The sequence below is a fragment of the Athene cunicularia genome, assembly GCF_003259725.1.
Source record: "Athene cunicularia isolate RWA chromosome 4 unlocalized genomic scaffold, athCun1 chr4_part1, whole genome shotgun sequence".
Classification (NCBI taxonomy): Eukaryota; Metazoa; Chordata; class Aves; order Strigiformes; family Strigidae; genus Athene; species Athene cunicularia.
In genome coordinates this window covers 39,537,481-39,563,398 of record NW_020799098.1, presented here as the reverse complement: position 1 = coordinate 39,563,398, position 25,918 = coordinate 39,537,481, and the positions used below count along the sequence as shown (strand labels likewise).

The following is a 25,918-nucleotide window of genomic DNA, read 5'->3' as shown; positions in this document are numbered from 1 at the left end:
AACTCTTAGTATTTTGAATCTGAGCCAGTCTGACTCCTATTGGTATCACGTTAATCTAGGTGTATTTTATACTGGATTTTTCTTAATTTATGAAGTTCTGTTATGCAGAATGATATGAGGAAAATACTATAATGTAGTAGTAAGTATTGTGTCGTTTAGTTAAACGCGAGCATGAGTCAGCATTGTGCCCTTGCCGCAATAAAGGCAAACTACATGATATATTACACGAGGAAGAACTTAGTCAACAAGCAGAGGGACGTGGTTTGCTTCCCGACACGTGGCATTAAAAAGACTCCATCTGGAGTTACTGTGTCTGGTTTCTCCTTCTGCACTACCCAGCACTGGAGAGATGTTAACAGATGGAGAGGACCTAGGAAGGACCTGCTAAGGAGGCTAGAGGGCTGCAGCATGTGACACAGTCACAAAAAGGGTAGAGGAGCTCATCTTGTTTTGGCTGGAGAAAAATCTAATGAGAAATCTGATTGCATCTTTTCACCCTCCAAAGTGAGGTTACAGACAAAATGGAAATAAAATCTTCTGAAAGGACAAGAGGCAATCATCACAGGATGCAACGTAAGAAACTTCTGCTGAGGTATGAGGAAAAATACCTTCACTGTGAGACTGGTCAAGTGACTGGAGCAGGTTGTCCAGAGAAACTGGAGGCTTTTGGGGTGTGACTGGATGAGCCTCCGAAAAGCCTGATCTAACTGTGAAGCTATCCCTGCTTCCAGCAGGTCTGAATAGGTGACATCCTTCTGATGTCAGTTTTTTTCTTTGATTCGATATTTGGGAATAGATAGTGAGACATTGCTAAAATGTGTGTGCAGATTTCAGTGGGATCAAACATCTGTAGTGTTTACAAATCTGTCCTGCTTACAAATAGATATTTTTAGCAGGAAATCTGAACTTTCAGCAGTGTTTGCCTGTTGTCCTCTTGGACATAGTATTGGAAAAAGCGGTGACTGTATGTTTTGGGGAGTGTTCATAGGTGGGGCTGTTGTACTCTGGAGACATCATACTCGGACACTTTAAAGCCTTTCTGTCCAGTTTCTTCCAAAATTACCCACCCTTGTTTGAACCCCACCAGTCTTGTGGTGACTGAAAATGCTGAACAGTTTTCAAAATCCCAGCTTTTCTTCTCAGTGAGAACTTAAAATCTCTTGGTGGGAAGGCAGGGAGGAGGGCTGTAAAATGGTAAAGTTGTTTTCAGCAAGAATGCAGGAGATAATCAGTGCCAGTGCCTGTGACAGTTCTCTTTAGCCCCAGCAGTGCTTCCCCTGGCAGGTTTGTCTATGTGGCCATGCAACAGATCAGGTCAGGGCTGCATCTCATCTTTGCCTGCTGTCCCCACTGCCTTCAGTTTACCTCACAGATCTAAAAAGAGCGCTGCTGTTGCAAGCAGAGGGAGTAATGCTTGGTGGGAGCAAGTCAGGAGAGTGAAGGGTAGAGATTAGATGTGGCTCCAGGCTGCCACAGATGTTCGTGCCAGATTACACGTAGTCATGGCATTCTTTCCCAGCACCGAAGCACATTTAGGCTGTATCTAGCAACTGCTGAGACACTGTAGAGGTCTCAGCAGCTGGTACATGTGGCCTCAGTAACATCCTGTGTCCAAGAGTGGCCCCAGGGACGCCGTGTTCTGCATTGCAGCATTGTCTGCTTCAGTACGACCCTCTTCATAAAATGCTCTGTTGGAGCTCCCTGACCATTGGTTTGATGTGTAGCCTGAACTATGTTCAAGTTAACATGTCCTGTGTGGGCATTTGTCTTTGGGAATGCTTTGGGCCTTAGCCTGTTTCCAGGATCCACTCACCTAGGTAAGTGTAGACAATGGCTGGTGATGTTCTCCAGCAGCCAGCTACTTTAGTAAAAAGTGTTCATTGAACCACTTAACAGAAACTTCTCCTTTCTTGCATAACATGTATTTAGTGCTGTGTCTCAATGCATTAAGGTACTGGATTTAAATAAATAAAGGGTCATCAGTATATATGATCTCCTGCTGTTTCTCTGTGTGTGTATATATAGGATGACAAAGAAGCCAACAGACCCATGCCAAACAAAGGAGACCATGGACTAGGAAATGAGAAGTTCAAACCTGTGGTACCTTGGCCTCATGTTGAAGGTGTAGAAGTGGACTTGGAATCCATTCGAAGGAAAAATAAGGCCAAAAATGAACTAAATCATCATGGTGGTGGTGATAACAAACAGCAAAACATCATCCAGAGGCAGTATCTCACATTTAAGCCTCAGACATTTGTGTACCGAGATCCTGTTCTACGACCTGGAGTCCTTGGTAATTTTGAGCCCAAAGAGCCTGAGCCTCATGGAGTTGTTGGTGGTCCTGGAGAGGAAGCGAAGCCATATGTTTTAGGACCAGATTACAAAGAATCCATTCAAGCCAGCATTAAAGAGTTTGGGTTTAATATGGTGGCAAGTGATATGATCTCTCTAGATCGGAGCGTTAATGACTTGCGTCAAGAAGAGTAAGCAAACTTTTTTGTTTTCTTTTATTTGTTTTTACGAGATTTAAGTATGTTCTTTACATATATCTTAACTGATGCTTGAACAAATATTATTAATTAGGCCAAATAATTCAGGCTTCTTGTTCTGTCAGTCAAGAGTGCTGTTTCCATATATTCTTAATGCTGTTGCAATGATTCCTTTAATGAATAATTAATCTATATTATCTCCAGTCATCTGTTTTAGTGTCTATTTGCATGTTCCAGGTCCAGCCACAGTCTTCATTGTCATATCTTTTTTTTAATCCATAACTTCTTAAGTGTTTTTTTTTTTAAGAAGGAATAATTTTTTTATTATTTCCTAGAAATTCCTATACTAGTTAGTTTATTCAGTTTTGGTTTCATGCTGATGCTTTAAAATTTAACACTAGATAAATAAATAGAACAGAAGCAAAGAAATGTTGTTCCTTTTAAATAATTCTGCTTAATTACCTGCATTAACAGAAGTATAGATCTGCCATATTGGGGTTTGAAGTTGAAGGAGGAATGCTCTTCTAACAGTTTTTCACTGCATTTGTCACAAAGAAGGAAGCAATCTTAGATAAAACATTTTTTACTTGCTAATAGTCTCCACTTTGGTGTGGGGAAATTCTTGGAAGTTATTAACATTTTCTCAGTGTTTACTAACAGCTTTACAGTGAACAGCAAACTGATTGATTGATGGGGCTTTTTTGGTTTGGTTGGGGGGTCTGTGTTCGGTTTGGGGAGGGGGGTTGTGTGTTTGTAGGGGAGGTTATACAAATTTGGATACGAAATGAGGTACTTGCCTGTTTTCACTCCCCCCTCATCCCTAGCAGTGGAGCTATGATGATCCCTGTATTGGGTGCCAACCTCTGGATTGTAATGCTCTGTTTGGTTGGTCACTGACTGGTTACTGAGGCTCTGCTGTGGCCTTTTATAGTGGGTGTTATTCCATTTTGTGAGATAGAAGTGGCCAGCTGTGAGTCTGACTCATGCCTGTGCATGTATGTCTGCTTGAATTTACTATCTGGTGTGTACTCACTGAAAGGGAATGAAGTGCACAGAATACAGCTGTGCTGTGTTTCTTGGGTGACTTACTAAATGTTTCCATTTGCTGGCAGTCAGAGGAGAGGATTGTGCCCATCTGCTGCTGGTGGTGAGGAAGCGTTGGCTGTCCTGGGGTTCACTTAAGTTTTCTTTCTTCACTGCAATGAGCAGTTGGACCTCTGTGCTAAAGAGATTTTTCTGAAGGGGAAGAAATGATCTGGGTAACCTGTGTAGGTCAGCATTTCCTTTTAGGAGGTTATTCCCTAGACACTGCTGCTTCTGTTGAGGCATTTGCAGCCACTGGGGCCCCTTTTGTAGAAGGCAGCAGGACTAAGGGAACTCACAGAGGAAAACCATTTACCCGTCAGGTGTTGTGATTAACTGAGCAGAGGGGAGCTGATGCCAGGAGTTCATGTGAGCAGAGCTTGCTTTGGCCCTGCCTTCCCGAGAAAGAGGGAAGGGGAAGCAGGTGGAAGCATGCTCCCTTTCCTCGCTCTCTGCTCCGCAAGGACAGCAGAGCAGAAATGGCAGCGTGTCGCATGCAGGTGGGACTGGGCTGCCTCTGCACAGGTTAGCAGCCATATCTTTGGTAGCAGAGCTCAAGTATTTCCTCCCCTCTGTTTTTCCCCAAAGTGGAGGGCATCAGAGAGCATATTCATCTGCCACATAGTTCCACATCTATAGCTTCTTGAAGTTTTTTTGTCATATTCTTGGAGTTTGTCTTTAATTCTGTTCTGAAGGGGAGTAATAAATAGAAGTTCCCAAAGCAGAATTAAGTACTTCACATACTTTGAGGAATAGGAGGGACAGCCATGTGACCAATCAGAACAGAAAAGATGAATTTTAGAAATCTCCAAGTTTAGTTTTCTCCAAACACTTGCAGATAAGTTTTCCAAATCAGTTAGGTTTTATTGTTTAATGTTCTAAGCGAGCAAACAAAACAGCATGAAAAACACGGACAAAAGGCATCTTTCAGACCCCTTTATATTAAATATTTTATGTATTGGATACTTCAGATGCTTGCAATTGCCCTAGCTAGCTTAAAGGTTTATAGCTTCCATGTTTCTCCTGGAAATGGTAGAAGAGAGCAGAAACGATGTAAGATTGGCTGGTACTGCTACATGCTTTCAGGTGTTAAGCATACTTTATTGTTCATCCCCCAGTATTGGTGAGAAATGCAGCAAAAGGTAGCAGATTGTCTGTTGGTTGCATCATTTATTTTCCTTCCTCTGATCTGTTCAAAAAGTCCAGAAGCCATTTTGATTCATAGGGCTAGTCAACATTCTGTTTAACCGTACCAAAGAGTGGTATTATACTCTCTTTTTTTTTTTTTTTTTGGTTAATGGTATCTTGGCATTGATAATTGAGGAAGACCTTTTAGGCAAAGACTAGATTATTCATTCATATACATTCAATTCCAGGTAGATCTCACCTCAGCCTTCTCTTCAAAACATCAAAATTTTTCAGCATCACCCTAAGCAGTCTGGCTTGGTGAGTGAAGTATGCCAAATGCTTTCCCAGGCAGTGCTAGTTGGAGTGAAATAGTGCTGCAAGTACTGTCTCTCAGTTTAAAAGCCACATAGCCGTAGGGTTTGTCTGTGCTGGAGGGACAAGAGGAAAGAAATGCCAACAAAGGGGGATTCAATCCTGCTATGTTTAGATTTGACTTTGGAGTCAGACACGTTGCCAAGATGATTTGCCAGCTGCCTTTATTGATTCAGTAGGAACTTTGCTGGTGATTGTAGACAGTCTCAGCTGCCATAAAAAGCTTTAACTCTTGCTGCACTCTGTAGAGAGGAATAATGTTGGATGGCATGTTGAAGTTGTTTGTTGGGTACAACAGAGTATTTCCATTTTGCCGGTACTGCATACTCTTGCCTTAAAGATTTTAACTGATCTATTTCAAGGTTAAAGCCAAGCACTTCTGTTGGCATACAGCAAGTCATAGGTTTGCCCTCTGCAGGAGGGCCAGGGGAGCCATAAACTGGGTTTAAGTGGGGCAGTACCCATTTTCTACCGTATTTCTAGTTGCAGAAAAGTAGAGCAGGCTTAGCAAGCCCTGTCTAAAACCTCTGTACAGTTGCTGAAAGAAAACTTTTTCTTAAAACTTGGTGGGTTTACCATTTTTGGGCCTTTTTTTAATTATTCTGATAGGTGGCAGCCTTTTAAGAGCAGTCATTTATACTGAATTTTACATGTTGTCCCTGCCTCCTAGCAGACCTGCAATAAAACTAATGCTGCCTTTAGGGAAGAAGGATATTAATTTGATTTCTCCCTGGATATTTTTGTGTGTGATCAGGAGTCTGCACAGAGGTAGAGCTACAGTAAAAACAGAGTGATAAAGTTTCTGGATGATCTTTGATTCAAGATAAGAACACCATGCTGGGGAAATAAAAAATGGACACAGGTTTTCGGATGAATGCTGCTAGGTAACAAGGTGTGCTCTCTCTTAAAAAAAGAGCATTGCTGCTAGGGAGAACAAGAACTGATTTATTTTTCCAGCATAATGAGCTACTTGTCCAGAGTATTTTAAAATTAAAAAATTAATTTTAAAAAATACAGCTGTAGTGCATCTGACCAGAAATTATTTTTCTTGACAGTCTTGTCTCTAGCTCTGGCCAATAACATATACTTGGGAAAAAACGTACAAGAACAGACTAAATTTCATTCCTAGCAACCGGTGAGCTGGGACACTTGAGCCAAAAATTGCAACAGGATTGTCATGCTTCATAGGCCTTTTTCTGTGCATAGACTTGTCTTTTAAATGCATTTATACTCTTGGAATTAATGACATCCTGAGTCAGTGACTTTTTCCAGGCTGAAGAACATCGTGTTTGTTTAACCTCTCCTCCCGGATACTGTCATATACCTCTGTTACTCTGCTGCCCTGTGATATGGGAATATCGGACATAGCTGCATCAAGCTACTATATAAATGTTTCATGTTCCTTCCTTATTATTTCTACCATTCTATTTGCCCTTTCATTAACTCTGAGATGAAATGCTCAAAGAGCTATCCACGTTTGACTCCAAGATTTTTATTTTTTATTGAGTGTAATGCCAAGTTTAGGGTCTGTCACTGAGTATACAAGCTTAGACTAACTGAAGAGACCTGCTGCAAGCTCAGTCCTCCAACAGGTTTAAAATAGAGATCTGAGTAAAGTGATTATCACTCTTAAAAGTCCAGTTGCATGGTATGTGGTTAATTGTTATGTTAAATCAATGAAAAATGTTCTTTCTTACGTTCTCCTGGAACACATCAGTTCTGCTGCATGACTATCTAAGCAGAAAGTGTTGTATAATTATCTCAGTATGTTTAAAAAAAATATTAATATAAATCCCAGTGTTAAATGTTGTCACTGTGTGTCGGCCACCTCCTGACAGGGCAGAGACAAACTGCATTTTGCTTTTTTGGTCGTTATGCTAAATAGATCCTTGCAGGACATAGCCTTATGCATTTTATTCCCAATGACTGTTGTTAATAGCTGGTTTGTTGGGGAAGAAGGTATTAATTTGAAGTTGGAAGCGTTTTCATTGTCAGGATAATGAATGTGCTCTTGGTAAAACCACATATTCCCAATCACTTTCTCCTTGTGCACTTGGAAATGGCTTCTGGCAGCATATGCTCTGTCATCTTTCAAGTGGCTAAGACTGGCTGGCTGTAGTTCCCTGGATCCTCCTTCTTGACGATGAGCGTGGCATTTGTTTTTGCCAGTGCTCAGGAACCACTGTCAAGAATCAGGACCTTGTAAAAATGGCGAGCATGACCTCACAATGACATCACAAGCTCCCTCAGCACCATCTGGTACAGCCCGTCCAGTCCCACAGACTTGTGCTGTGTTTATCCCATTTACTGTGTATGTCCAGTGAAGTGGTTCCTGACCCACCACCCTTCCTCTGTGGTGGATATTCCTTCACTTCTGCAGATTTTGCCCCTAAACACAGGGACTTGGGAGCAAACCTGGCATGTAAAGACTGAGGGAAATCAGGTGTGAGTGTCTCAGTCTTTTCTGTGTCCTCTGACACTAAGTTGCATCTCATTCAGCAGTAAACCCATGGTTTTTTAGTGTTCCTTTTGCCTACAAGCCCTTCTTGTTGCCCTTCCCATCTCATGGATTTCAACTCCACTGGAACTTTGCCTTTAATTCTCTCTGCATGTGCTCAGGCAGTATTTTTCTGTACTCCTAGGTAGCTAGTCCATGTATCTACTTTCCCTACTCTTCTTTTTTTGCATTGGAGCTCCCTCAGGAGCTGGTGCAGCCAGCTGGGCTTTCTGCCATGCCTGTTTGACTTGCTGCATGTGGAAATGGGCTGTTCCTGTGTTTTGAGGAGGTTGTCCTCAAAGAAGCCTTTCTGGGCACTTTTTGGCAAAGCTCTAACACCTGAAATCATTAATTTTTCATGGCAGATGTTAGAAAACATTTAAATAATGGTTTCTATATGAAAGAGTCAAAAAGGGAGAGAAAACTGCATGATGGACAACACCACAGGTGACTAAAGAACCTGTATTCAGTTTTTCTAAAAAATACATATCTACAATGTATTAGTTGCAGTAGTCTCTTTGTAGTTTATCTCAGAAACACTAAGCAGCAATGCAAGTTTTCCCTTATGAAGTTCACTTTCACAGTAGAACACTCCATGTCTGCCATTTCTGTTGGCATACTCTGCTGTGTTTGGGTCATGCTTATTGCACTTCGGGTTGAAATTTAAGTCAAGAAACATTCTCTTAAAGTATATTCTAAGCGATGCTCTGTGAAACTCCCTATTTGTCCTATTAACCAACTTACATCATGGTAGAGCCCTTAAGCCAGGGATGTTCATACTGTTGATCAGATTTTATGACAGGGTAATTAACTGTTGGCTGTAAGAAAGGATCAGTGCTCAACATGCTTTGCTCAGGCTTGATATGTTGTTGTTATCCAGCTCATGGAAGACTTGCTCACAAATTATTCTGACTGACCCAGAGGGTTTTGTTCTTATGACTCTATTTAAGCTAGATTTTTTTTGGACAGCTTCTTCTGATAAATGTTGGAAGAATTATATCCTAAATAGTGTGACTAGGAGAGGAAGCTTCATGACTGTGAATGTTTAAGGGATAAGACAAATTACTCTCTTACTGGATTTTTTTTTTCAATATGGCAATAGATAACTGCTGTCTGCTCACCAGCATGAGCCAGAATTTCAGCTGCATCACCCACACACATCTGTATGTCTGATCATGGCAAAATAATATTTTTAAGTGTTTTTTCCTTCCGTGGATTATCCAGCTTGACTTTTCCTTTTTAATGACGTTATTGCTGTTGCAGGGCATGCCCCCTAGGCCATAGAAATTCGTACTTGAATAATTGAATCTGTTGCCATGGGTCACCTTTTTACTTCAAACAGCACAATTGACAGTATGCCTTTGTTGAGAAACCTAAAAAAGTAACTCTTCCTTACTGAATTACAGTGCTCCTTGTGTACAGAAATATATTTTTGAACAACTGTTTTTTGCAGCTCACAACATTTTATTAAACAAAAGGGAATGAGAATTGGCTTGTTTTTAAAAATTGTATGTGTAGTTTTGAAAGGTGGGGGGGGGTTATTATTTTTGGTGCAATCAGAGGAGAGAATTCTTCCCAAAAATAAAGACTTCTGACTTTATTTAGGAATACATACATGCAGAGCTGTTAGTAAAGATATTTTTACGTATCATAGTTTGATGGTGACAGCTTGGACCTTTTGGTTCATCCAGGTGCTATTAAAAGTATCAAACTGTGTAAAAAAAATTTTGGTGCTGGACTGGAGTTGAAAAAATACCAAAATCTTTAGTGGTAAACAATTACTCAGGGTATGAAATAAGGCAGATAAATCTTGGCTGCTCATAAGAAATTGATGGTCTTTTTACTCTGGGCAAGTAACATGAATTTAGTATGTTCTCTTACAGTAAGCAAGCTGTCCAGTCAATCTTGTCGTAGCTAAGGAGATTGAATAGAAAAGCTCTGAGGTGGAGCCTGCTTTCTTCAGGAATGTGATTAGTTCCTTAATTATAGCACTGTGCAAATTACATATTTGATACTGTTATACAAAAAAAGATTTTAGTAATTACTGTTGGTATCTGTGTCATTGGAAATGGAGCCTTAGGGACTTTGGTTTCATTTCACATGGTACCTTGGGAAAATCTTTTATTCAAGTGCCACATAGTACACTGGAACTATTCTGTAACCAAGAAAACTAATTTTATAGTATGTGTATAAATCTTTGTGCACCTCAGTGAGAGCTGGGGTTGAGAATCAGGTGAATTATAGTGGTCACGCTAAATCAGGAATACTGGCTTTCCACTGCAAGTTATCAGCTGCTTTACTGCTGGCAAGACTCCTAGAGGAAAAAAAAAAAAGTTTAAAATGTAATTATCCATGTATTGTCAGAGCATCTCCTTCTGGTCAGGAAAGATTTGAATTCCAGGCATTTGCCTTAAAGCAAAACCAGACATTTTCTGTTAACGTTTCAGGTCCCAGTAGTGAAAGCTAACAGTGAAGATGGATCCTGTGTATTTTTAGTGTTGGCTGCTAGCATTTCAAATTTGAAGTTTCAACAGAGAAATAGTACACCTGAAGAGTACAGAGAAGCTGACAGAGGCACTGGGTGTGTTATGTGTAGTTGGATTTACTTAGCTGAGTGTGTGCATCTGAAATGAGAAGACCAAGCCCTGAACAGGACCTCTTACTCAACAAAAATATGTAGTGCAGTGCCTGGAGTATATTTAAATTCTGCCTTAAACCTTGGCTTTGGAGGAGCAGGCAGAGAAATCTGAGAGGTTTCCTGCAGCTGATTGTGTAACCCTCCAGGTGCAGTCTTACATCATAGAAGTTTTGGGGCAAATGGAGGAAGCATTCAGGCAAATGAGTTGTAAACTGAATGTGAAACTAAGCACTTAAATTCTTACGCTCTGTCTTGTTCCTGTTAACCAGAATTTACTGTGGTAGAGCATTCAAATAAACTTGCATGATATCAGTGGGATTGGGCTCCCCCTCAGCAAGTTTGCTGCTGACACTAAACTGTGTGGTGTGGTTGACATGCTTGGGGGGAAGGGATGCCATCCAGAGGGACCTGGACAGGCTTGAGAGGTGAAACCCTGCAAACCTCAGGAGTTTAACAAGGCCAAGTTCAAGGTCCTGCACATGGGTCAGGGCAATCCCAAGCACAAATACAGGCTGGGCTAGGAGTGGATTGAGAGCAGCCCTGCAGAGAATGATTTGGGGGCATTAGTGGATGGAAGACTGGCTATGAGCCAGCAATGTGCGCTCGCAATCCAGAAAGTCAACCATATCCTGGTCTGCATCAAGAGTAGTGTGGCCAGCAGTCAAGAAAGGTGATTCTCCCCCTCTACTCCACTTTCATGAGACCCCACCTGCAGTGCTGTGTCCAGCTCTGGGGCCCCTCAACATAAGCAAGACATGGACCTGCTCAAGTGGGTCCAGAGGAGGCCATGAAGATGATCAGGGGACAGAAACACCTTATTTACAAGGGCAGGCTGACAGAGTTGGGGTGTTCCAGCCTGGAGAAGAGAAGGCTCTTGGGAGACCTTATAGTGGCCTTTCAATACCTAAAGGGGGCCTACAGGAAAGATGGGGAGGGACAGTGTAGTGATAGGACAAGGGGTAACAGTTTTAACCAGAAAGAGGGTAGATTTAGATTAGATAAGGAAGAAATTCTTTACAGTGAGGGTGGTGAGACACTGGCACAGGTTGCCCAGAGAAGCTGTGGCTGCCCCCTCCCTGGCAGTGTTCAAGGCCAGGTTGGACGGGGCTTTGAGCAACCTGATCTAGTAGAAGGTGTCCCTGTCCATGGCAGTGGGTCTGGAACTAGATGATCTTTAAGGTCCCTTCCAACCCAAACCATTCTGTGATTCTGTAAGTTGTAATTCAGTCCAGCTGAGCATAGGCAGGAACTTCAAGGTTGAAGGTGAAAAGGAAGGCATGGTGGAAATAAAAGTGTTTCTGTGGGACTGATCCCATTGCCCCAAGCTTCTTTCTAGCCTTATATTAAATTAGGTAAAACCTGTCAGCATTTGATCAATCCATAGTTATGTACAGCCAGGGCTTTTGATTGGTACATAAGTAAATGCATCAAGCTGTAACTCCTGAACTAGTGCCCACCTCAATGGAAAAATCATGAGAATTGCCATATACAGTGAGTTGTAGTTTCTTACCAGTGTTTTCTGAGGACATAGCTGCTTCAAAAGGGAGAGGGGTGTGCATCGCAATAAACTGCTCCCGTACAACTGACCCGCAGCAGTGTCATCCGCAGCTGGGGCCAAGTCATCCGCTTGCCCCGTCTCCTCCCCACAGTGGTGCAGTGTGTCACCATGCTGCAGAAGGGTTGGAGACATGCAGGAGATACTGCATCACTTTAAACCAAAACAGGAAGAAGAGGGCTTTGGCTCCATCTTTCTGTAAGATGACGTTCCCTTCCCCATGGAAGGGAATTTATTTTAGCCTTTTAGCTGCCCCAGCTCTCCTGCTTTATGGCATGTATTGTTTCAACTTTTTCAATGTTGGCCAAGAATTTTGTGATTAAAAAAAAAATAAAAATCAAAGGTTATTCCTTTAATTTTCTTATGAGCCCTAATGTTGGGTCTCTGTACAAACCTTGCCCTGAAGTTGGATGGTGGCATGTTCAGAGGTATAGGAGATGTATGTAGTTTGTGCTTCCAGGGGCATTAATCACAAAACTTAGTCACATAGCCTTGCAGGCTGCTTCAGGAATGAAAACAGACAAAGCTTGTAGCTAATGTAAAAATAGGAAATACTGTTTCAGCATAGCTTTAATCTGTTAGGTAGTGTGTAGTAGAGGTTTTGCTGCTGTCTGCTGAAGGAGGAGGGGGGAATGACTCAGCTGATTAAACTGTCCTTCTTGGCTTGTCTGTTTGCTTCTCTTCCAGAACCCCTGTTTTGTCAGTTGACTACTATCAACTTATATTGGTGTCGATTATACATAAAAATACCCAATACCCTATAAGGCTTCATAGGTAACAGACCCAGTATTAACAGTAGATTACTTAGTTGTATCTTAACAGAGAAGTGCTTGGCTCTGTAATCTGTTTCTGTCTACTCTAGACTTAGGCAGTGATCCCTCTGATTTGCAGGCATCAAGCAGTCAGTCTCAACTAGAACGTCTGTGGTGACAACTCTACAGTTGAGCAAACTGTTGAAGGTGTTTTGTGAAAGAAAGTCTCACCTGTCTTCCTAGGGGGTAGATGCAGTTTACTGTAGTAGTCATATTAAATTGATGGTTTAAAATAACAAGCAGCCCTGAATTCAGTATTAAATTATGTAAAAGCATACTGTCTGCTGAATGATTGTCTCCTTATAAGATCAGAACAGAGCTTACCAGAAGAGGAAGCTGCAAATGAAAAGAGAGTTTCTAACTTATTTTTGGGCTCTGCTAGTGCTAGACCCTCTCAAAGAGTGAGAAAAATGCATGAACAATAAAGCAATTATCACTATGAATCACATACCACTTTAAATGAAATACAATTTAAAATACAAATTAAAATTGTGAACAGTTTTATATTAATGGAGAAAAGAGATTCTATTTTTTAATGTCAATTACAATTTCAGGATAAATGCTAAATTGAGACCTTCAGCTTTGTACTGATTCAGGGCTCTCAACTTGGAACTGCTGACTCCAGGGAGTTGGCTGCTGGAGCAGTTACAGGAATGTGATGGCAGCTGCTTGCTATGTAAGAGAAATCTGTGCTGCCGCATTTTGGTCTGAGCACACAAGTACAGCTTTAAAATCAAGATAGAGGACTGATATGCCTTTGGTAAGTTCAGGTGCTAGTTAAATAGTTGACCTGAGGAAGATAGTATCAGCATGGAGAATAGCTATCAGCCATGATATCTCTTTCTTCTCTCTCGAGTTTAGGTGCTGGTGTGCTAGGAAGTTAGGAACTCGGGATGGCAGGAGCACTTCTGTCAACTCAAGATCTCAAATTGCACCCTGAGTATCTATCTGATTGGAGCTCACCCTTAAGTTGCTGTTGAGGTGCTCTCCTTGTTCAGTTCTTGCATTTTTGCTTGATGACTGGATTACTGTTCCAGGAGAAGCAGCCTCTAGCCTGGGCTTTTTTTAGCTTGAGGAAATTTGAGCCTACATCCGCAATTAAGGTGGTTGCTAACAGGGAGGCTATAGGGACATCCAGTCTTTGGAGCGTGTACACATGATCATATTTGTGGGGCCAGGGGACACCAGTAAGAGCAAGCCGATGAATATAGTACAAAGCTGCAAAAGCAGAAATTTCCTCAAACCAAGGAGCATCCACCCAGGTGTCCAGCTTCTTGTAGAGGGGGTCCCCTGTAAAAGGGCTCCTCTCCTGCTGTGGCTGGTGCACAACTTTGTGATCAGGGGATAGGGACATTTTTGTGGTGTGGTCTCCAACAGTGCTGTTCCCTCCCAGGGACAGGGAGGGAGTAGGAATAATTCACATCTTAAGTATGCAGGCTAATAGAAGAAACGTTACTCACCCAGTTTCTCCATTAGATCACTACTGTATCTTTCAAAAGGCTTTTTCTCACTCCAGTGATGAGTCAGTCCATGTTTTTGCTCCACAATACCAGTGTTGATTTGGGGAAGTTTTTATTCATGGACTGAACTGAACTGAACTGAAGTTTCCTTCCTTTGACCCATGAGTTCCTTGAGGAAATGAAGCAAGCAGAGCTGCTCTTCTGTGCAGCACTGCCCATGGAAGATGTTGCCAGCCCATCACAGATCTGTGCAAGCCTGCTCTTTCTTGCCCCATACAATAGCTCTTTACAGGGGTCAGGAAGAGTGATGTGAAGTGTCCAGAGGCAAGACTAGCTTAAGGATGCTACGTTCTCATTCCTGCCTATCGGTTGCAATGTGCCATCGTCTCAGCTCTATCAATAAGAATTCAAAATAAATTTTAAGTGAGTTTCTTTACCAATTTTGTTCACAGCATATCACCACAGCTGGCCTGCAGGCTACACCTGAAAGAGCACTGTGCTATCATATGTGGGCAAGACAGCATCCAGAGGATGAAGCTAGAGGTTGAAATGTATTTAAATCCTTTTTGTCACAGACTTTGAATCTGCCCATGCCAGTTTTCATAGCTTGAAGCTTTTGCCTGGATGCCTGTATCTATTTGACCCTATCTTTTAAAACTGAAGCATGAGTCTGGAAATTCAGTCTTTTTACTTTCCTTTTCTGGTGTCTGAAATTTACAGGGGAACTAGTACTGTAAAATTCAGCTTCAAACACAAGGAAAATACGTTTATGGTTTTTTTGGTATTTGGTTTGCCAACCACTGGATGTCAGTGCTGCTCCACTGAAGAAAAGCTCTTCCCTACTTCCTTCCCTGTGGATGTGAAGGAAATGAGAGGGAAGGGCTCTGATTTTTGTTGCTCAAATACTTGAGCAACGTTCACATTTCTTGAAAATTTGCCACAGAGATTAAAATATTAATTACACGTATTGAAAACAACGACCATGTTTAACCCCTAATTCTCAATGCAAGATGAGAGACAAGATTGTGCGTAAGAATTACTTCAGTCTGTTGGAGCTTATGAGCTTGAGTGAGTCAGTGGACTGTCCAATAAATGAAATAAAGCCTCTGGAAAAAACTTAAAGTGTGATCGTACTAGAGATATAAATACAGTGCTTTTATGACTTGCAAATGTCGCATTTAGCAACACGTTATTTTTCAAGTTTAAAAGTAAGATGTGCTGACAGAGTGGAGAAGATTAAGTTGGATATGTAGCAGAAAGCCTGTCTAGACCTCTGGTTTTATGTTGTAAAAATGCATTAAAATGCACAGGTCAAAAACTGCTTATAAATTGCTCACTGATGTGTTGTTCAATTCAGGTTTTTGTAATAGGTTTGGCTTTTTAAAATTATGTGAAGTCACTTGCTATCTTTCATTCTTATTTTCATTTTGTTCTAAACATGACTTACCTACACTGCAGGAAGTGGGATAAATAAGCAACCAAAAGGCTTGGGGTTTTTTGCAGTTTGCTTTGTTTCTGTTGTTGAAGGCAGTCTGAAATGTCATAGCTGTCTTTAATTGGGAAGCAAAAAAGTTCTGTAGCTAAACTGCTGAAGGTGCAGGTCAGCAGAACAGTGCAACACGTCAGATACTGCCTTCTCCTTTGAGGCAAAGGGTGCTATTAATTTACGCTATCTTTCACATCAAGTTCTTGAATTGCATACTACTGGCATGCTGATTTTCAATGTATAACACCTTGTTTTCCTCCATTTTAACATAACTGTATCACCAAAATTAATACAGGTGATGAATATATGTGTAAAGCAACACAGTTCTGTTATTAATCTGTTACTAAACACGCAATGGAAAGTCTTTGTATTACACAGCCGACTTAATGCACCTAGGTAGCATATCTATTTTTATCTTAAAGTCGGTCTAGAACTTGTATATTAGTAGCTTATAAATATAATTAGCTGTGGCTGCTTCAGGCATGTAAACAATTTTGCTGGAGGATTTTAGGCAGTAAACCACACTTAGAGAGATCGTGCTATTTCAGAGGTTGCTCACTGCATGCCTGACTAAGAGAATAAATGCCTTATTAGATCAGACCTAGTTATAGACTGTTTTGATTTGGTAATTTTCTTTTCTCATAGGACCAAGATTAATAGTATGTTTCTACTAATTTATTTTTGTTCTCGTGGGGAGAAATATACATTGATACTGTTCCCTGATAATAAGTGAAATATGTCCTTCTTCACCAAACAAATGCTTTTTAAATACCTATAGATCTGTTATGTGAGTTCTTTCCACATGAAGTTAAATTTAGTTTCAGAAACTCTGGTAATTTCTGATGAAAAGGTAATTCCTTTTCAACCACAGATATGTTTCTGTGCATTTAAGCTTTTTGTTGTATATAAAAATAACTATGGAAGTTTGTGCATCCATAAGTTTAAAAGTTTCTATTTGTCAAGAGTAATTTCTTAATACATGATAGTTGTCTTTGAAAACTCAGATTCTCTCTAGTAGAGACTTCACTTGCAAAAAGATGAAGAAAGGAAGTCTTTTGCCCACTGAAATCGAAAGTGCTATGTCTCTGGATTTGGTGATAGGAATTGTATTATTATAGTTGGAAAAGGGGCTAGAGATCAGGTAGGGAAACTTTCAGGTAAGGAAATACCTGGACTGGTTGTAATTAGGGAGACTGAACAGTGTTATTTGGGGATGCAGTTGGGGAAATACACGTTACAATTTCACAGAATCATCAAGGTTGGAAAAGACCTTGAAGATCGTCTAGTCCAACCGTTAGCCTAACAATGACTGTTCTCAACTACACCATATCCCTAAGTGCTATGTCAACCTAAAATGAAATAATTTTATTTCAAATTAAATTATTGTTGATACATGTGATTAATAAATATTGGAAAATATGGACTGAATTACTCATATTCTCATATTGCTTGTTTCTAAATCATCTGTAATCCCGCAGGAAAAAAGATCCACAGTGAAATTGAAATGCAACATGTTTTAAATGGATACAGAAGTGCTTTCCATGGTACACCAAGCTGGAAGTCACTGATACAGATGTTTAGCATGAATAATTCAATGGGAATGAACATAGGCAATAGTTATATTTCCTGTGTCATTCTTTCTGACACTGGTTAGCCTTGCACATTTGGTTGATGCAGTTGTGATCTGTTGTGTTGGCTACTAGAAAAGATGTATATTGTAGCCAGATACATCCTTGATTGAACCTGTTACTTGAATGTGCATTCAATGCATTTGTAGAGTTAGGAACCGTTTTGATGAAAATTTGTGTTCTTCATTACAGTGATAGCATTTATTGTCAAAGTCAGTATTGGCATTACATTTTCAAATGATTGTAAATTCTTGGCCTTTTTCTAAAATTTGTCAGCCCTTGAGTGTTCAATTTCTCACTTTATTCCTTTGACTTTTCTGCACTATTTTTGTTTGGATTCTCACCTCTCTTTTGTTTCGGCTTTTTTCCCCTCTCTTCTCCTATCTTTCAAGGGAGGAGCCTATTGAAATTAGGGCAGGTTTGAAACTTGTCCTTGACAGTCTATTTTAAAAATTTTTTATTTGTTAAAAAAAAATGTACAATTGCATAAATTTGTGCAAAGCTATTGCCTTCTTATATCTGTTGAAGCATTTGACTCTGCGTTTTGTCTGGGGGAATGGAGGACTGGATGGGTTTGGTAAGGTTGGGGTTGTTTTAGCTACGTTTCTTATACCTGAAAGTTTAACCATGAATAGTAAATAGTAAAGGTCACATCTTGTCTGCCATGGGATTACATTTTTCCCACAAGCAACTATGCTTTTCTGATAGTTTTCGCAAATAGAGATAGTTTTATGCAGAGCAGCTGACATAAGCATTTCATATGCTGCTGCTGCTGTACTTCTAGCAAGTTTACGTACTATGTTTAAATTTATGTTATTGTGAAAGGGCAGAAATTAATGAGCTTTGCTTTGCCACAACAATGGGTATAACTTTGCTAATTGTACAGATTCTGCATGTGGGCTGTATAAAGCCAATGGAAACATTTTATAGACAGTACTTCTACTGGGTAAATCTGATTTAATGAAGCTTAGAAAAAAACCAGCACTGTTTCATAGTGTGTTATGCAGCTGGGCTCACAAGCAGCAAGGTGGTGGTGGTGGTGGTAGGGATGTGTCTCAGTCCAGTCCATGCAGTACCATCCATCTACGCAGGAGGAAGCATGTAGCTGTTGAGGCAGGAGTCATCATTCCCAACATGCATCCTACCTCTTTCAGGAAGAAAAAAGGCTTGCTGGCTGGAAGCAAGCTGCTGTTTGGGCCTTGTACCTCTGTGATGCACTTAATTACCTTTTATATCCCATTTCTATTTAATCTGAAGATTTTATTTGCACAAAAATGGTGTTAAGCAGTTCAGTAAATCACAATGTGAAAATTAATAGAATCAAATCTTTTCACAGATGCAAATACTGGCATTATGATGATAACCTGCTCACCTCCAGCGTTGTCATTGTCTTCCATAATGAAGGATGGTCCACACTCATGAGGACAGTCCACAGTGTCATTAAGAGAACACCAAGGAAATACTTGGCAGAAATTGTGCTGATTGATGATTTTAGCAACAAAGGTATATTTGGAATATTAATACTCTACTTGTAGAAAAGGAAACTTTGGTTTTTTCCTTTAAATAGTCATCTTTTGATTTATTACCTGCCATGGACTGAGTCAACTCTGCAAAGAAAAAGTAAGTTGCTTCTTTACCAGTCCTTTCAGTTTTCAGTGAAGGGAAAGCTCTTTTCCAATTAACTGCTTTCATAAAGGTGACAATCCTTTATGTGTATTCAGCTGTTTGAAATACAGCTGGGATAGCTAGTACCTCTCTTAGCTCTTGTGAAAACAAGTCATTTTAAGAGTGTTGAAGGAGATTGCATTAAGCCTGTTAGGAATAATTTCTTTTTTATTGCATATAGGAATCCAGATTCCTTTCTTTTTTCTTTTTTTTTCCCCCACTGTGATAAAAATATATCTAAGGCTAGTGAATTATTCTGATTAATTTTCAATATCTTTTTAATTTCTAACATCCATTTTTAACATCACGTTAAGGTGTTTATTGTTTCTTATTGGGGGGGAGGTGCTTTTAAGAATTTTTGTATTTTAGTTTCTGTCTTTGAGTCCTGCATATCAGCATTTTCAGAACTCCAGAGATTTTTCCTCATCCTTTGTAACGTAGATTCTAGTCAGGATGTATGTACTTAGATATGATACTTATTAACATATACTGACTTTTGTCCTTTAACGGCAGTATTTTCAGTGTTAATGCAAATCAAGGCTGAATACAGAGAAGAACTGAAAGTGGTATGCTAAGGTTGAAGATGATTGATATAGAGGAAATTTGTCTGGTTTTAAACTTTAAACAAATTTCAAAGTAAGGCACCGAAGCTGCACATTCTGCAAGGTTCTATTGCAGCATAGTTCTTGAATAGAAGTTGACAGAAAAAAAAGAATAGAGGCATAAATAAAAACATAACTTTGAGTGTGCAGGATGACAGTTTCGTCTAGGCAGTGATGATGATGGTTTTTAGGAGGACAGGCAAGTTTGAACTGGACAGCAGCATAGGATATTCTCCCTTTACCCTCCTCTCTGTTTTTATACTAGCTGAATTGGGTAGTGGCATGGAAATCAGATGACTGTTCTGAAACACCCTGTTTATCAGGTGATCTGGGCTTCTCCTATTTCCAGCCTCACAGGAGGAGTTGTTTTCTGTGGGTATACCCACTATAAATTTTAGAACTGAATTCATTACATAGTTGGGGATACCTTTCTTGAGTATAAAGCACTATTAAAAACAGTTACTGTATGTTAATTTTTACATGATACCTGTAAGTAGGTAGGTATCATTTTCTGTTTGTTTTTACAGGAGAGGAAAAGGTACCTGTATTGTAAACTTGACTATGTCTGGCTTAGTGTAATAAAGTTACTGAATGCTACATTGTAGTCTCCTGTATCCTTTTACATTTTTTGAGAATTGGCTTAGATATACACACACACTATAAACCAAAAATATATTCTCTTCTAAGGCGTATAACTTCAATAATTCACTCAGCAGACATGTGCTGGTTTTTTCCTTTTCAGCTGGGGTCACAGCTTTCCTTCAGAGCTATTCAAGGGCTGAGTTAGGTGTATAAAATAACTATGACACTGATAGTCTCTAGAAGAATTTACCAGATTTTTTACTAATGATTAGACTCAGTACTTGGGTTTCAGATGAGTTGTAGCTCAAGATGCAGTTTTCTCGTGTGTGAGCAACTGGAAAACAAGCACGGACTGGAATAGCTCTGAACACCTTGCTGCAGCTGTACTGTTTCACTATAATAATTCCTTAAACTGCTTTAGGCTATCACTTGGTAAACATAATTAACTTAATTTCAATAATTCAAAATGCATTCTAGATGAAAAATGGCCAAGAGAGTAGGATCATGCTCTGCTTCTTTCTTCCCAGAGAGAAGCATGAACTAGTACGGGCTGCAAAGCATGCCAAGCTGCCTGAAGAGATCTCCAGTTGTTAGAAGAGCTGCAAAACACAATCTTAATCGCAGCAGAGCTGTTTGATGGCTTTTTGCTTTTTCAGCCACAAGAAAAGTGTGCTGACAGCACAGATACAGGATTTTCTCCTTCTCCACCTGCTTTCAGACTGCACACTTCACATCTGAATTTCCACCAATTAGACTAGTGTTGAGGGACACAGATGCAGCACTGAGTAGATGTTTGCTTACACTCAGTATGGCTGTCCTTATTTCTTAGCTGCTGCCTTCTCCAGCGGTACAAAATTAAAATGGAGCATAGCAGTTACAAACACTTCTAAAGGCTGGCTCGTAAAGAGCCCTGCCTGTCCTTCTTTATGAGAAATCCTCTTTGATCAGGAGGGAGTTACAGCTGCATAGAAGATTATATATGTTGTGCCTTACAGGGAAGAACAGTTGCAATGCTTGGAAAATGTTCTTTTCATTCTAATTCTTTGTATAAAGTCAGTTGGGAACAGTCTTTCTGCTGAATGACACTCTCCCTTCCTTCCTTAATCTCTCTGCAAACAGCGGGGTTTGACTGTGGAGAACTATGCAGAGAGATGTGCTAAATTCTGATCAGGCATTTTTTCCTTTGTCAAAGCACAAAGGGAACCGTAACAAGAAGATGACACCAAGCTAATTGAATGGTAGTAGTTCTCATATTTTCAATTGAGACCTCTGTATTAGTGCATGTTGGAGTCCAAGAAGTGTTGCAGCAGCTTCTACCACAGTGAGGCCACGATGCTCTATGTGGGGCTTTTTCCCCCAGTTTTTTGATAGAAGTTTATTTTGCCATGAGTGCTAGCTGTGTGGAATATACAGCTGTTCTGGAAAGGCAATGAGAATAACACCAGATTTTTCTGAAGCTTCCTACAAGTGCAGTTGTGTACATAGGTCTTCAACACTACTTGTTATGTATTTAGGTATCAGCTTTATTTTTTTCTGAAGCATAGAGGTCAATATCTCAGCTGGTGCAGCTTGCTTATGTAGCCATACACTTGTAAAGAGTGATTGTGAAGTAAATACCAGTGTTCCTAATGGTGTTTAAAGGATTTGTCTACCTTTTCCATTTACTTATTTTTTCTTTATTGTTATCTATATTTCCCACTGATGCAGCATTTTTATTAACTTGTTTAACGTTGCTTGCAGTGGGGACACCGAAACATGAATCAGTGCTTGTGTTAGAGCTGAGAGCTCCACCTTAGTAGGATTACAGTTCTTTAGGAAGGACTTCTGGTGCCAGTTTCCTAGTTCTCAAACTGACATTCATGAGTTGAGCGGAAAAAAAACCTGTTCTCCTTTTCCCCCCCTTGTAATCTGAAATGCCCAAGATGGTTTGGAGAAAGAACATGTTTTTAAAAAGCATTGATTCACACTTTAATCATGCACTGAGACATGAGAGAAGAACCCAAACAAGGGGAGACCAGATTGGTGGTTGTAATATTTTGAAAAGTAAAATAAACAATTTTAAACAAAATCAGAATGCTGTAAGGCTGTTATCATAAATACACATTCTAGGTGAACAAAATTTAACACTGGTCAGACAGTATTTCTAACTGTAAAAGTATCAGGATTTTATTCACTACTGTCATGCAGGCTTTGTAGTTTGGGAAGGAGGGAAAATTCAGTTTTCCTGTGGGAAATAGCACTTGCTGCTAACCCTGGCATGGTTTCAGATAATGGACTGCAAAGTCCTGAGACTTGTACTGTAGAAAAGCTTTACACAATCAATATGACAGGTTTTTACAGCTCCCTGTGAGCCTTATATAGTTGAACATTTGATAACTAAAACATTTGGCTTAATAGGCAGGAGAGCTGGAAATAACTTCAGGTTTTAAATCTTTAAAACGTTCCTGACAGTCCTTCTGTAACATGTACTTGGAATTTGCAGAATAAATAATGATGTGGTATAAAGATTTTCTTAGTACCACTTCAGTATGACCTCATAACTCTGTTGATTTTATCCTATAAAAATGTATATCACAGTTATCATATCATATATTCTGTATAGATTACATGGCATGTTATTCTGTACAGCATATGTGCTAAAATTGTTCTTTCTCTAGTTTGATATTTATGTATCCTTGAAGTTTTCCTAAAACCCAAGGATTTACAAAAGAAGTTGTAAATTTGTATGGGAAAGGAGAAGAGGATACGTAAAACTTTTAGTGGAGAATACTTACTCCTTTATTAAGGTGAAGAGGATGAATTATAAGAGTATTAAAATATAGTAGTTTCAGAAGGTTTTCTTTGGTAAAATTGATGAATTTCAAGTTTTGGAAACTTCACTTCCAAAACCCACCATTTCCATTTCAATTATTAATATGTAGCTTTTGTTTAAACTAGAGTGGTTTTAATACTGGTGGCAAGAATATAGAACATACTGAAACATAAGTTGCAGCAAGCTCCAACTTCAATCCTTTTCATTCAGGGTGCAGAAAATTTCCTGCTGAAGCAACCTGATGGCTTGTTGCTGCCGGAAGGGATGTCCTGCATGTCCCCTCTCCTGTTAGATCAGCACAGGCATAGCATCTAGCAGCCTTTCGGAGCTGGTGCAAACCAGTGCATGGATGCCTTGGCTATAGCTTAAGTGGCTTATTTTGGTTCCCAACTGAGAGAAACTGAAGATGTGGGCAATTCTTTTGAGCTTTTCAGTACTAAAATAGATTTTAAATGAACACCAGTAGTTAAATCTGCATAGCCTCAAAGTGCAAATGCCTGACTGCCAGCCCTTCCTTCTGCTTTTGTGAGTTTACTCGACAGAATCATCTGTGTAAAAGTATTATGCAACACTAGGATCCTTTTCTCAAATTGTGTGGTAGGAACGTGGTTTCCAGATTAGTTTGGCAAAGACCTATGTGCAAATACAAATCTGTAACCATTTAAGCGTAGCCCATCATGCTTCTTATGTGGTTACTCATCCCTTTACTGATGAAGTCCCTTTGGCTAAAGTTTTACTGCCTCATCAGTATGAACCACTGCTTATTTGCTGCAATTCTGGCCCTCACAATATTATTAATTTCATTAGAAGATTAGCATAAGACCATCCCAACCCCAGGAGGGAACAGGTCTAGATGAGGGAGGGCAATAATTTTGAGTATGGTGAGTTTCTCTTTCACATTTCCAGATTTAATAGACTGACAGAAAATCTTGTGAGGCAGAAAGTGAGTGAAGAGAAATGTTTAACTGAAAAGTGGTACTTTCAACTATACACGTGACATTATCTGATGAGGAAAGAACCATGAAGTGTAGAAGCTCCTCTGCCTGGTTGAAATACAGGCAAAGACCTGAAAGCCACTAAGTGATACATTGAAGTGACTGGGAATTGTCCAGCCTTATGGTGTGGCCAACCACTTCAGCTGCTTTTTCTTCAGGTGTGCCAGAGACAGACCTTTGCTATGAATCCAGAGAGCTGCAAGTCTTGATCTCTTCAGGTTTAGTGTTTGTGAGTGGTAGTACAAGCAGTTGAATTTAAGATTCTCTTAAATGTTTCTAGATATTTTTAAGAAGAGTTGGATTTAGGTCGTATTAATAAGAGCATAAAATTTTTTATTGTTATACTTCACCAAAATAATTTTTTTCTTTGTTATTTGATAGCACACTTAAAAGAGAGGCTGGATGAGTATATTAAGCAGTGGAACGGCCTTGTGAAGGTATTCCGAAATGAGCGGAGAGAAGGTTTAATCCAAGCTAGGAGCATTGGTGCCCAGAAGGCTAAACTTGGACAGGTAAGAGCCAGTTCACACACAGGTCTTTCTATTTTGGGATCAGAGGTGGTGGTGATTCTATATTTAAATAAATGTATAGAAAAGTAGTACTACTGTAAATCAGTATTACTGATACTGTTTTTAAGATATTAACTTCACTCATTTAAGCTTCAATTTTTTGTTTATAATATGAAAGTATTTCAGTGTAAATAAGCTTAATTAAATCTTCATGATCTCATATGCAGAAATATAAATGATTATTTTTTTTTTTTTAAGGTTTTGGTTTACCTTGATGCCCATTGTGAGGTGGGAATTAATTGGTATGCACCACTTATAGCTCCTATATCTAAGGACAGGTAATGTTCTCCCCTTATTTCCAGTGTCTGGCCTCTTAAGAAGAAAAGTCACAGTAACAATCTTCACTTTTCAAACTATAGTCAATGTTTTCTATTTATATCAGTATATGTCAAACTATGTAAATATTTGCTGTATGATGACTTTATTATCTCCCAGCATAAAAGCTATGTAAGGAAGAAGGAAAATAGTCAGACAAATAAATCTCCAGATAGTTTATTTTAATAGGCATACTGAATATTTTGCTTAGTATAGATTAAGTATATGACAACTCTTGTCTTCTGCAACAACTGTTACAACTCAGGGACTGTTACAAAAATGTTGTGTTCAGGCTGAATAAGGAGCCTGATTAAACAAAATAAATAAACAAAAACCTGATTTTTTGGTAAAGGAAAAGTATCAGTAAATGCTTTGATTTAACAGGGACTTAAAGCCCCTGTGATCTGAAGAGGTTTATAACTTTCTCATCTTTGGTCTTGCAATATGGTCCTACTTGTTTCCTCTGAAGCACCTTGGAGTGTTGTCTCTAGCGAACCGAGGCAGGGCTTGAGCCTGTCTCTGCCGCAAGCCCAGGCGCTTGACAGGAATTGGTGGTGGAAATGCCTCTCCTGTGTGGGGGGGATCTGCAAGAGGTGACAGAGGAGGGAGATCCCCAGTGGCTTCATTTCTTCTAGCTGCTGAAATGTTGTTGCTGTGTGCTACCATGCTCTTAGCTTGTGTGGTCAGGGGTATGTATGTTTAGAAAACCATGTGCTTGTTTAAACTCTTTAATCCCATAAAATGACTGCTTAATCCTAAAAAGTATTTGTTAACCTGTCATACTATCAGAACTTCCTTGAAGAGGTGGATGTTGTGTATTTTAAAGGCTGTAACTCAGCTTCAAGACTATATTTGGGCCAAGATACTAAAGAGAAGATGGAAGGAAACACTTGTGTGCTTCCATCGAGTGTGTGTTACTCTTTTACACAAGAAAGGCTGGTGAGAACAGGCAGCTTTAAAGGCATCCTCCAGAATGGCTTGCAGAAGCAGGAGGACCAGCGATGCCAAGGTGCATGGTTCCAGAGGGGCAGTGCTCAGCTGCCTCCTTCCAAGCCCTGGTCCCCTGGGTGCAGCATGCTGCCACTTCTGCCTCAAAGAAGAGCACAGTGTTAGTGTTTCTCACCCCACCCCAGCCCCCCCGGCCTTATTTTTCTGTCTTATAGGATTTGACTTTAAAAGATGGAAATGCTCCAAGTTTGGTCACCAGGAAACTCATTTGGAAAATTTGGG

General features: G+C 39.8%; 1 protein-coding gene across 2 annotated transcripts in view; it reads left to right on the top strand.

The window, feature by feature from the left end:
• The first annotated feature begins 2,029 nt into the window (after nucleotides 1–2,029).
• Nucleotides 2,030–25,918, top strand: part of GALNT7 (polypeptide N-acetylgalactosaminyltransferase 7) — a 40,475-nt gene continuing 16,586 nt past the window's right edge. For both annotated transcript variants that reach the window (XM_026846804.1, XM_026846803.1), the window contains exons 1-4: nucleotides 2,030–2,483; nucleotides 18,485–18,651; nucleotides 24,186–24,316; nucleotides 24,572–24,651. In XM_026846804.1, the coding sequence (XP_026702605.1) occupies nucleotides 2,050–2,483; nucleotides 18,485–18,651; nucleotides 24,186–24,316; nucleotides 24,572–24,651 (812 nt within the window). In that variant the 5' untranslated portion in view covers nucleotides 2,030–2,049. The remainder of the gene's footprint in view (nucleotides 2,484–18,484; nucleotides 18,652–24,185; nucleotides 24,317–24,571; nucleotides 24,652–25,918) is intronic.